At 34.0% G+C, this 12,065-nt stretch overlaps 1 protein-coding gene across 1 annotated transcript; it reads right to left on the reverse strand.

Annotated features, from left to right (window-relative positions):
* Positions 1–5,863, reverse strand: LOC21393339 (UPF0613 protein PB24D3.06c). The gene is made up of 9 exons (XM_010105126.2): positions 5,465–5,863; positions 4,624–4,700; positions 4,322–4,427; positions 2,285–2,377; positions 2,121–2,186; positions 1,469–1,614; positions 1,105–1,213; positions 632–696; positions 1–393 (listed from the first exon to the last, which is right to left on the reverse strand). Exons 1-9 carry the CDS (start codon positions 5,699–5,701, stop codon positions 246–248), a joined length of 1,047 nt encoding a protein of 348 aa, XP_010103428.1. The 5' UTR covers positions 5,702–5,863; the 3' UTR covers positions 1–245.
* Positions 5,864–12,065: the final 6,202 nt, after the last annotated feature.

Genomic DNA, 12,065 nt, shown 5'->3' on the forward strand with positions numbered 1-12,065 from the left:
TCCAAGCCCGTGATTGTAGAAGACAAAAGTATGCTGAAAAGGCGAAAAACTTCAATAAACAAATAGCATCACTTTCACTTGTTTATCTCTCCGTACCAGCTCACTAATGCAATTAACAGCTAATAATACACTATGAAGACATTAAATTAAAAAAAAAAATGTGCATCATTGAATAAGGAAAACGATAAGAATAACGAGCAAAAGAATTAGACAGATAATGGAAAAGAGCAAATCAAATCACCACGCTAATTCCACGGATCATCCCACCCTTTGGGTCCATCTCGTTTAACAAAATCAATTATGGCCTTGACAGCTTCATCCACTCTATTTGAAAGAGAGTGATTTCCATATTCGATTTCAACTTTCTCTGCACCCCCCATTGCTCTGCACAATCTGCAAAAGTTGTTTTTTTTTTTTTTTCCCAAAAGAACCAACAAGATCATTAATCAATAATCACATACTAAGATTCTCTCTCTAACGGACAAACTATGCAAGAGCACGAGCAGTGCACATGCATATACAAGAAGACACGAAAAGGCATTTTCTTTGGCATCATCAATGTGACATTGGGATGATACGAATCGTGTCAGTAAAGTAATAAACAGATTAAAAGAGAGTTTACTACTTTTACCTGTCAACCAATGCCTTTTTGTCAACATAGTCTGGCACGTATTCGTCAGACATGGAAAAAATGACCTGCAAAAATAAATGACATACTTACAATGTCGTAACGGCTCCTTTGAAGTACAAAACTAGATAATAGCATCCGTGTAGGTCTACGGAAAGAAAACGCGTTCTTGTTTGCCGCATAGACGCAAATGAAGAGGAACTTTATTGGACATGTTCTACTCAATTACTGCTTAATCTAAATAAGAGAAATCCTTATACAGTTTTCTTAAACAAGTTTGTTTGTTAATAAAAGAAGGTACCGGGGATGGTCCGTTTCTTAATATTCCGCGTTTCAACTTTTCTTACATGGTTTATGTTTTATATTAGTAACTTGCCTAAATTCCAAGGTAGAATTTGCTTCCCCATATGTTTAACTCACAATCTAAGCTTCAATTTGTGTTGATATAAATTTCGAACAAGTAGCAAATTTCGAACCTGGCAAGGTGTGTTGGACATGTGTTCAAGTCTCTGTCTCAGTTGGTCGTCGCTAAGGTCGGAACTGAACATGTCATCATCTCCCATGTATGCGCATAGGGAGTGATACCTGCGAGGCAAATTAGTTATTTAGGAAAGAGAGCATTGTTATTAGAAAAAATGAAGAATGAAATCCAGCATACTCAATCAATTCAGTTGCCAACTTCTTAATGAAATAGGATGAAGGGGAGATACATCATATTAAAACATGAACTCCCAAAACAAGCAAAAGAAATAAGAAATCGAAATACACTAGGAGATGATAAATAAGTTGTTTGCAATTAAAAGGGAAAAAGTATAGAAGAGAAAATGGTTGTATGCCAACCTATTGGCAGTTATTGGGGCAGTTGGATCTGCCCCTCTAGGCATTAACTCAGAACCACGGCCTTCACTTATCATGGATGAAGCCAAGTCGATCATACTTGCTGTTTCAGGAAGAGTTGCTCTGTACTCACGATCACTTACTGGGGCCTGACAATTCCATTCTAATTAGCAATTTTGACAAAGATATTCTTACGTGCAAAAAGGTAGCAACAAGAAGACAGAAGCAGTTGCCACAGTCAATAAGAACCTCCAAATGTATCAAAAGGCATGACAAGTTAAGAGGTTGAAGAAGCCCAACACTGTTTTGCTTATTCTAGTAACACACACATCATCTAGCGGTGTTATTCCGCAGCTCATTTCACAAATAAAAACTAATTTTAAGAATTCTAAGAACACTATTGGTCCTCAGTATTGAGATAAGTAATCTACAAATCACCACTATTCATGTGTAATTGCCCTCAACTGGGAATTCATATTTGTACAAATATCATGCCTATGGGAAGGTTTGCATAAGTGTTAAGCCCGGATAGAATTACTCGTGTTCTGGACCTCTTAGCGGCAACCAACAAAGATAGTTATTCAACTTACAAGGAAAGGTAAATAGATCTCTAACAGTAACAGGAGGGAAAGAAAACAATTAGAGAGTTTAGTACCTGCAAAATGGCAGCCCGGACTGCTCGGGAGCATGCAGCATTCGTGCGCATATAATGCACAATATCCTAGAGTTGCAACCAAAATATTATTATACTTCAAACAAATATTTAAGGTTCAACACTGCATCACGTAGAGCTCAACTTAAATTTCAATCAGCACTAACCTGACAGCCAGTACTATGACCGAGTAGTACCACACCCTCAGAGTCTTCTTTGTTGATAAGATGACTTATCAGTTGGTCAAGCTCCATGGCGTCCTTTGAAATAAAAGATGACAATGCCTTTTCAGTAAATCAACAAAATGTGTAGTTTCTGTTTTGGGGCATTTTTCTATATAATGGGGATGAAATAATTATGAGGGAACAATGTCATGGGATGTGATATGGTAGGATTGGATGTAATATTGCCCTTTAGGACTCAGACTCATATCGGTGAGCACTGAATCAGTAATATCAAATACTTCATATTACCAAACTAGCTATTTAAAAGATTTGTGCTACTCCATAGTATAATGGGGCGGCAAGTTATATTGTGCTGCTTCATGGTACGATCAAGCCTAACAAGTTTTTCGAGCATTGTGGTTGCATTATAATGCAACCATGAAAGGTGAGAACAAAGTTATTCAACTAATTGGAAAGTGGTAGTATTATAGTATGGAGAGAATAAAAAGGCTCTTCCAATTCACTAATAAGATAAGGGTGGTAAAACAAAAACCATAAAAAACTTAGCATGGGAAAACAATAAGAGGAGAGGGAGAGTAACATTATGTAACCCATCTATACCAAATAGTGAGGGAGGAAAGTAGAATAAAACAACTATTTGAATGGTGAGTGGTAAAACAATAAGTTAGCAACCATAGTGTTTGGAAAGCTATAGATAGAGGGGAAGACAAGCTAAGAAGGCAATTGCATTTGGAGCCTTAACAAGTTTCTAACACATCATATGCATTTTTGGAGACTTCACAAGCCTTCAAGACCTTATAAGCAATCCTTAGATTTCACAATCATTCAGACAACATATTATACAGTTAGACAAAATTAAGCAAGAAAACATGAGAGTGACTTAGATAGAAATGGAAAACCAAGAATAAGAGAGGGTTTATTGTTATAGATATAATTAGTAATATGAAGTAACCATCCCCAATTACTGATTGAGACGACCATCGGTTGTGAGAATTACATCTTCCCCATATGATTTCATGACATTATTTCCATAAATTAATTGTCCTTTGGTTCATGGTCTAATTATCATTGTTGATCTCCCAAGGTAAACACAGGTATTGTATGCTTATTATTTCTTTCTCTGGTTTATTACATTAATGCGTGCCATATGTACATTTATATTTATTTATATTCATATAATCTTTATGATCTTATTTACAATACATTCTAACATATGGCATGCGGATGTTCCCCACGAACTCGGGAACAGTTTCTAATGCATACCAAGTGACTAGGCCAAAATGTAAAAGCAGATGCAACTGAAATTCATGTGATACATTGCAGTTCAACAGAATCAAACTAAAATAGAAGCCTGCAAACATGTAAGATGGCTATTCACTTGATGATGACTAACATAGTATTAATTATTGTTGTTATTATTAGTTTAGAAGAGTTAGATAGCCTAGGATTGCTATTGCAAGATAATAACTATTATTGATTGAAAAATCGCCGTCTTTCCCCTTAAGGACATTGGATTCTTCTCATCCTACACTTAACTATCCCTCAAGCCAGTAATTTCAGTTAATAGTATATATAACATTATACAACATCAAATTTCTGCTAAAAAGAAACCCTAACTGGCTTTTCACAACGACTTAGAACAGAGCATGTTATAACACATTACATCTACCAGTTTTAGTTTGAAGGTATACTTGGTACTCTGAATGAAAGATGAAGATCGATGCACAATGAAAATAGAAGAACACAACCATCTAGCTGTTAGTAATGTAGTTATACCATGAGATATGCTGTAAAATTGGAAGCAGACCACATTGTCAAGACCAATAAACAATAATCATGCATGGCAAGTTGTTAGTAATGTGTAGTTATACCATGAGATATGTTAAAATTGGAAGCGGACCTCATTGTCAAGACCAATAAAAAATATAATGCATGGAAAGTACCCTTACAGGCTAGAACCCCAAAAAATAAATAATAATAATAACAACATAAAATAAAGTATATACCACAACGAGTTACCTGTTTCAAGCTAGAGGTGCCGAATCCAGTGTATGACGATGACATGAGTAATTGAACAAGTGACCATTTCTCTCTATCCAAGGCAATTGCAAGAGGTTCCAAATATCTGCACATCAAATAAAAGAAATACACAACAGAAACGAGGATTTAAAAGATGTTTTAAGACTCTCAAGAACAAACATCTTGCAGAACAATGAAATTTGGTTCTCACACAAACAAAGATTGAAAGAAAGGAGAGAATAAGTTACTTCCATGAAGTTCATTAGTGCTTTATGTACGATAGCTAACAATGAAACACATACTCTGTTGCCAGAAAGCCATCAGTCAGGCCACCAATAAAAATTACTTGCTGCTTGTAATTACCCGTTTTAAATGCAACCTGGACAACAAAGATAATATCACTATAAGCCATTTCAAATGAATAATGCTATTGAGTGAAAAAGTAAATTCATGTGAGAGAAAATATTGCAATAGAAAAAGTTGAATTTGAATTTTTGTGAGAGAAAACGCTGCAGCAAAAATTTGAGTTGTAATTCAAAATTTTCAACACTAAATGATTTGACAACTCACTTTTTAGTATATACTATATAGTAACCAAATGACATTTTTGAGATACTTTTGCACATCTTATTTAACCAATTAGATATTAACAAGTGTATTGCCATTTCATTTGGTATTCAAATCTGGTAAACAAGTTAGTGTTGAAGATCTACTCTTTCAAAATTGAACAAATTAAAGGAAATGTGCTTAGTTTTAGCAAGCGAGCAAATCATAGAACCTACGTTATAATTAATACTTCAAAAGTAATCCAGGTTCTTGCAATGTCTACATCAAAAATTCAAATTTTCAATGACAATCTAAGAATACAGAAGCCATTTTTACCTAAATATTGAAACCACATAAACAATTCCATCACTATTCACCTAAATGGCGTTTCGGAATCGATTCCAAAAAATCGCCTTTTTTGCCTATGACTAATTCAACAGTCATCTCGCTACTAAAACTAATCTAGTTCTATAATATATCATAACAAATTTTCAAACTTGCTTTCAGCTTCAAAGCCTCGCAAAGCTAAAAGTAAACATTTGAATCAAAACAAGAGAGATCCAGTATCCAAATCCAACTGCACAAAGAACCACAGACCTGAATAGGCTTTGGGCCGTACTTGAACAGAATTCCTCGGAACTGGTTCTTCCACACGACCGGACCGTCATAGTCTCCGGAGTCTCCGGAGTTGGTTCCCATCTTGACGCTCGCAGGCCGGTCCGACCGGCCGCGGACGAAGCCGGAGAGCCAAGAACCGGTCGACGAAGACGAAGAAGAGGAGGAAGACGACAAGGAAGATGAAGACGAAGTCGACGACGACAGCGAGAGATTCATCTCAGAGATAGCTCAGATTCAGCACCAGCGTTTGCGCATTTCTAGGGTTTCGGCATCGAATTTCATCGTCGAGTTTTGGATTCTCCGAGAAGTTTGGATAATTGAAATGGGAGTTGCAGAAGGTTTACGAATTTGATGAGAGAGAGAGAGAGAAGAAGAAGAAGAAGAAGACGACTCTGGTTACTGGTAGTACACCGGTGGTCTGTCGCTTTTGGGTTCGTGCTGACGTGGCGGATGACTCAGACCGTGTTTCGCACGCGCTCGCTGTAGTAGAGGCGAGCGTGGAGAAATGTTCTCTTACACTTCTTCTTTGTTTCTTCATGGGTCAGTGTTGGGCTGTCCAGCCCATAAGACTGTAGTGCCTCTAGTTGGGCCAATGTTGGGTCTTTTACCGGCCCGAGGATTAGGGCTAGCCCATTTATGCTTTTGAATCTTATGACCTTGTTTGGTTGGAGGGAAAAACTGAAAGGAGAGAGAAGGGTGAGAACATGAGTAGAAGGATTTCGAGGCGCATAATTATTTTGTATAAGTGAAAAGAGCAGGAAACGGATTGTCATGAGGGATTTCAAATCCTCTAAAAAAAAATCCTATTTTTGATATCTCGATATTGGAGATATTAGAGCAAAAATCTATTCCCAAAAAATACGACAAATTCCTCTCCATTTTTCTGATATGTCGTTTTTTTTCCGTTCTTATTCTCTCTCTTCAAATATGCCCGTTTAGTTTGCTGATTCGAGTTTTTAATTTGAGTTGGGATGTGACTTTATGTGAGAGCTTTTTACTGTAGCAAAAAAGTTAGATGTGACTGTTTCTAAGAGTTTTTTATTGTAATAAAACTCAAATTTTTTAATAAGCTACTTTTCATTTGTAATTATAGTTTTGCCAACTCACATTCTATGGTGTTGTGATGGGGCTCTCTACCATTAAGGTAATAGTTTGGGGGCTGTTATGCTAAAACCTAGGGAACTTCAGTCTTATCTTTTTTTTTTTTTTTAATGCTCCTAGGTTGCCACAGAAGGACTTAGAGGTCGGAAAAAAAAAAGAGAATCCTATAAATGTTTTGATCTAGAATAATAAGCTCATGACTTGGTGTTACTTTATTGTTAATAAACAGAAGAAAAATTCTCAGAACTGTGGTTCAGGTTAAAATCAATATTGGTTTACAAAAAGTAAAAAATAGTTTAACAAAACTAATATTTAATTTTAAAAAAAGATAACCCTGATATGATGTTTTAATCATGTTGAACCCTAAGAAATAAAACCACCATTTCCTTTAGTTTTAGCCGGTTTGAACCTTAAGTTCAAACCACATATAGTTTGAACCTAAAGATTTATGGTTTAAACTCTAAATTCAAATCTCACAATTCAAAACTTTACGTAGTTCAAACCTAAAGATTTATGGTTTAAATTCTAAATTCAAATCTCACAATTCAAAACCTACATAGTTCAAATCTAAAGATTCAAACTACTCTAATTTGAACTCACATTTAGGCCTCGTTTGTTTCGTGAATTCGAGTTTTCAATTTGAGTTGAAATGTGACATTTTTTTTAAAAGTTTTTAACTATAACAAAAAAAGTTAGATATGACATTTTCTGATAACTTTTAACTGTAAAAATCTAAAATTAAAAACTCGAATCAGTGAAATAAATAACAGCTTAATGTCACCGAATCATCTCTAAGTTTAACTCCGACTAACTTTTTCGACAGTGTGCGTTATTACCAAACTAAAATACCCTAGCAATCATTGTTTGAAAATGAAGAAAAACTTGTGCTGCGTGGTATCTAGAACTAGTTAATGACCAATAAACAATGTACGTCAAAACTCCTTTTTTCCAAGGGGGCAGAGACAATGTTAGTCCAAAAAAAAAAAAAGTTCCAAAAGTAAATTAAGCTCCGTATGTACTTTCGTCCTTGGCCTAAATCAAAGGTCATTTTAGGGTAGGCATTAACCACAATTCAAAGGCTAGGCCCTGATGGAAAGTCAAGTTTCTTCCTATAAAGGACACGCCTATATAATAGGATCTAGACCCCCACAAGACAAGGAAATATAGGCTCGTTAATTTTACGGATTCGAATTTTTAATTTGAGTTAGACATATAATATTTTTTTAGAGCTTTTCACTGTAATAAAAAAAAAAGTTAGATGTGACATTTTTTTAAGAATTTTTTACTATAAAAACCTAAAATTAAAAACTTGAATCGGTGAAATGAACGAGACCATAGTAACCAAAGTTACATTCAACAAGCCTACCAAAAACAAGGGAATGTGTGTTAGTCCGAAATTTTTGATCATATATAATTGCAAACTTTTTGTTATCTTATTATTGTTGTTGCCGAATACAATGTCTAAGTGCCAACTACTTTAGTACAAAAACCTAAACAATACTTCCATTAACATTTTGTCTTCCATGTCATAATTTGAGTTTGAAAGCCTTCTAAAGCCAGGTTTTACCGTCATATAATTGGTTACAGGCATTGATCCAAACAAGTAGGGTTAGGCTCAAAGGTGTTTATAGATATGTTGACCCTAAATGGAAACCTACCGGATTACTTTTGGTTGGAAAATGACTGCAATATATAAGCGCAGCTTTTCTCAAAATGTGAACCAGCTAGTTGACCAATATACATGTGACATCTTTTGTTCAATGATTTGTTTCCGACTTTCTATGTATGAGGTTTCCACGTGGCCAGTTGGGAATAAGTCATTGTCGATTAACTACTGATTATCTAGATAAAACATGACCATCACATGAAAAAAAAAAAAAGAAAAAAAAAAAGAGATTCAAATATCTTGCTTACTTTTGATGTCATAGTTCTTGTCCAACTAATGTATTTATATATCACATTGGCTTAATTTTTAAACAACTTTTAAAGGTACAATAGATTGACACATTGATAAGATAGAGGAATTAAGACGTTTCAATTTCCACATGATCATAGAATATAGGGAAACTTTTCAAAAATTCCCCACGACCTTTTTCGTTGTCTCAAAATATCCGTTAAGAATTTTGAAAAGCAGTTCAAATGCCCCTAAACTTTAAAGATGTTCCGAGAATGGTTGCCCTATGTGTTAAGCTTCATCCATTATTTGATAATGTGTTTGCGTGAGAATTTAATGTTGGTTTCGCTCATTTTTAAGGGGATGCCTTTCATTGACAACCCTTGGAACGTAAGAGAGATGTGGATGATGCGTCATCGTCTTCCGATGTTGGGAGTGTCAGGAGATCGAGAAATTCAATCCGAATAATGATGGTAAGAGAAGAGAAATTGTAAGGTCTGTTTTCACACTGGTGTTACAAAGAGTTTTATAACACTTTTAGCAACACATGTAATTAACTATTAAGTTCTGAGATGATCAATGGACAGATAATTTAAAACGTGCATAAACAAAAAGTAATGCAGGGGAAAACTAAAAAATATCAAAAATGATATCGCAGTTTGGTGTGCACACTTACATCTGCGGGGTCACGTCTAGACAATAAACAATCCACAAAGATAAAGAGATTACAAACACCAATCGGTCTTACACACTCAAAGACTCCCTCATTGATGTTGTCGCCACTGTGTAGAATCTTCTTAGAGACATTGTCTAGCGAGCACCACTCGTCTTTGAAAATTTTCTCCCGAAAGCAATACGTCCTCCTCCCGAAGAACCACCTTTTTCTATTTTCTTTAAATAACATCAAAGCAGCTCTTTTTACAGAATATTTTCACACTCAAAAGCACAATCTCACAGACTTTTTTTGAAAAATATATCTCTAAAACCCATGCCCCATAATATGGCCTTTTAATTGCTTTTTAAAAACATAAAATTCAAAGCTCAATTTTCTCTTCCAAGCACACCTCACACGTTCATTGGCATGGTGTATATAAAGATATAGCAGCACCTTGTCCAAAGAACCACCACCGGCCATTCATCCACAAATCCCACGTTGACCCTGAATTAAGATAATATTCCACCAACAAATTCTTCCATACAAGAATTCCATTAATCCCCAAAAGTCAACATTCCATTTATGCTCCAAAAATTGATGCAGTACTTTCCATTTCTCCCAAATCTTCTAGGATACTTCCTTCCATTAATCCCCAATCTTCTAGGATATTTCCTTTCAAAAATTAATTTTTATCAAGAAAAGAACATTTCATATTTGAAGCAATCAAGCAACCAAAAACACATCCGATCTTCTCCATAAACGCCAGTAGCCAAAAATACCTGTTTTTGAATTTTTACAACCAATGCCAACAAATTACCAACTAAAGTCCTAACAGAAATGTTAATGAACAAAGCCTTGTTTGATTCACCATTCGGATTGTTTGATTTGGTTTGAATTGTGGTGATTTAAATTGTGATTCAAACCGGTGTTTAGATACGCAAATAAATTATAATTTGAATTAAGAATAAAATCTGAATTGTGTTTGGATAAAGTGTTGAAAAGTATCATTAGAGTTTTGTAACAGATCTTATAAAACCTCATTGTAAATGACATTAAAAAATATGCAATATAGATGAGGATTTGTTCATCTCTTCATTGTGAACACATTGAAAAAAAAAATCATCTCAATCGGAATTGAAACAAAGAAGTTATGACATGTTTAAATTTAAAGTTAAGGTGAGAGAAAAAGTAGTATCCAAATTATTTTCACCATAGAAAACAATTTGAATTGTGTGAATTTAGGGGAAGGTAAATTCTAAAATCAAGAGTTTAAAGTTTGAACCATTGTCGATGATTTGAATTATTCTTATTTAGTTCTCTACCAAACATTAATTTAAATTCTAAAATATGGTTTGAATTGAATGGTTAGATTTGAGTTGCAACAAACATGGGCAAAAAAAAAAAAAAAAAAAAAGAGTTCTAAGGACAAAAAATTCTTTAAATAAATAAATATCAAGTTTAAATATAAATTCCAAGCGATCGGAAAGAATGTGATGAGTTACAAAACTATATGGGAGTGTTAGTTCGACAACATATTTTAACAATTAAACATCAAAACCTGAAAATCAATGAGCAAGCACTAAAACTTTATTTGCAAGTATTGTTTCTAAAAGTATATGTAATTACTTCATGAATATCTGTGGAATGTGATGTTAATTCAAGCTATTTAATTAACACATGGGATAGACCACACGTGAAAAATAAGATACATTTTTTTTTTTACGTAACCTATAAATTTAACTATGATTCCTATGGAAGCTTGTACATAGGATGAGATTTCCTGCATAAACAGTAGTCTTATGGGGTACCTTTAACGATGATTTTAACATGAACCATTTTTTAAAGTGTTTTCATTGGGTTGATGAGTTCGTTCGCAAATTAAATGACGGTTAAAAATCAATCAATAAACGTTTAGGCCTCGTTCATTTCACCGATTCAAGTTTTCAGTTTTAGGTTTCTACAGTAAAAAGCTCTCAGAAAATGTCACATCTAACATTTTCTGCTACAGTAAAAAGCTCTCAGAAAATGTCACATCTCAACTCGAATTAAAAACGCGAATTCGCGAAGTGAACGAGGTCAACTTTTTAAAAATTAGTTTCTTAACCGTCGTGAAAACTTTTAATAAAGATTTTTAACCGTCTTTAGGTCCTCCTTTTATACTCGTGTAGGAGCATATATTCGTGAAACAATTGTGAAGTTAACGTTATTTTTAAATTTTGTGGGGGAAGTTTTGATAAGGACTAAAATCCAATAAGAACTTTTGATGTTCATATAATACAATATGTATATATATTCAATTCCTACTTCTAAAATGGTTTTATAATATGGTATTAATACAGAAACAGAATATCCTAAGTTTCAAATCTCACAGTAAATATGTACTACATTAAAACATGATAATTCATTAATTCTCTTTCAAAATCAAAGGATGGTGCACATTGAAGAAATGCAAACTAGAATACTAAAAATATCAAGTTTACTCAGATCTTCTGTTTAATTTTAGTGTTCCAATTGGTGTTTAACTAATCATATTATGTCATATCATGTAAATGATTTGAAATACTTTTTAACTAATTCTTCTCTGCTTTCAATTTTGTAAAGCATCATAATAATTTGGCAAATTCCCTTCTAACAGATGTGACTGTGGAATCATTTTGTTTTATGGACATGTTGATTCCAATAACCAAAATAATCATTCCTAATAGGTCAACAATTCTCATACGTATGAGAGTATTAGTGTATTATTACTTGATTAATTAGTTAATTAATAAGAAAGGAATAGAATAAAAGCGAAATTCCAAATTTTCAGAATAAATGTCAATGTCCCAAATTAGTCCTTAAAATAAACTAAAGCCTTTCATTTCCCTTGCAAGTAATTAAGCTTGCTATAAATGCATGTGAACGAAGTGATTAGTTCTTAATTATGCAAG

The sequence above is a fragment of the Morus notabilis genome, unplaced genomic scaffold (assembly GCF_000414095.1).
Source record: "Morus notabilis unplaced genomic scaffold, ASM41409v2 Scaffold605, whole genome shotgun sequence".
NCBI classification, from domain to species: domain Eukaryota; kingdom Viridiplantae; phylum Streptophyta; class Magnoliopsida; order Rosales; family Moraceae; genus Morus; species Morus notabilis.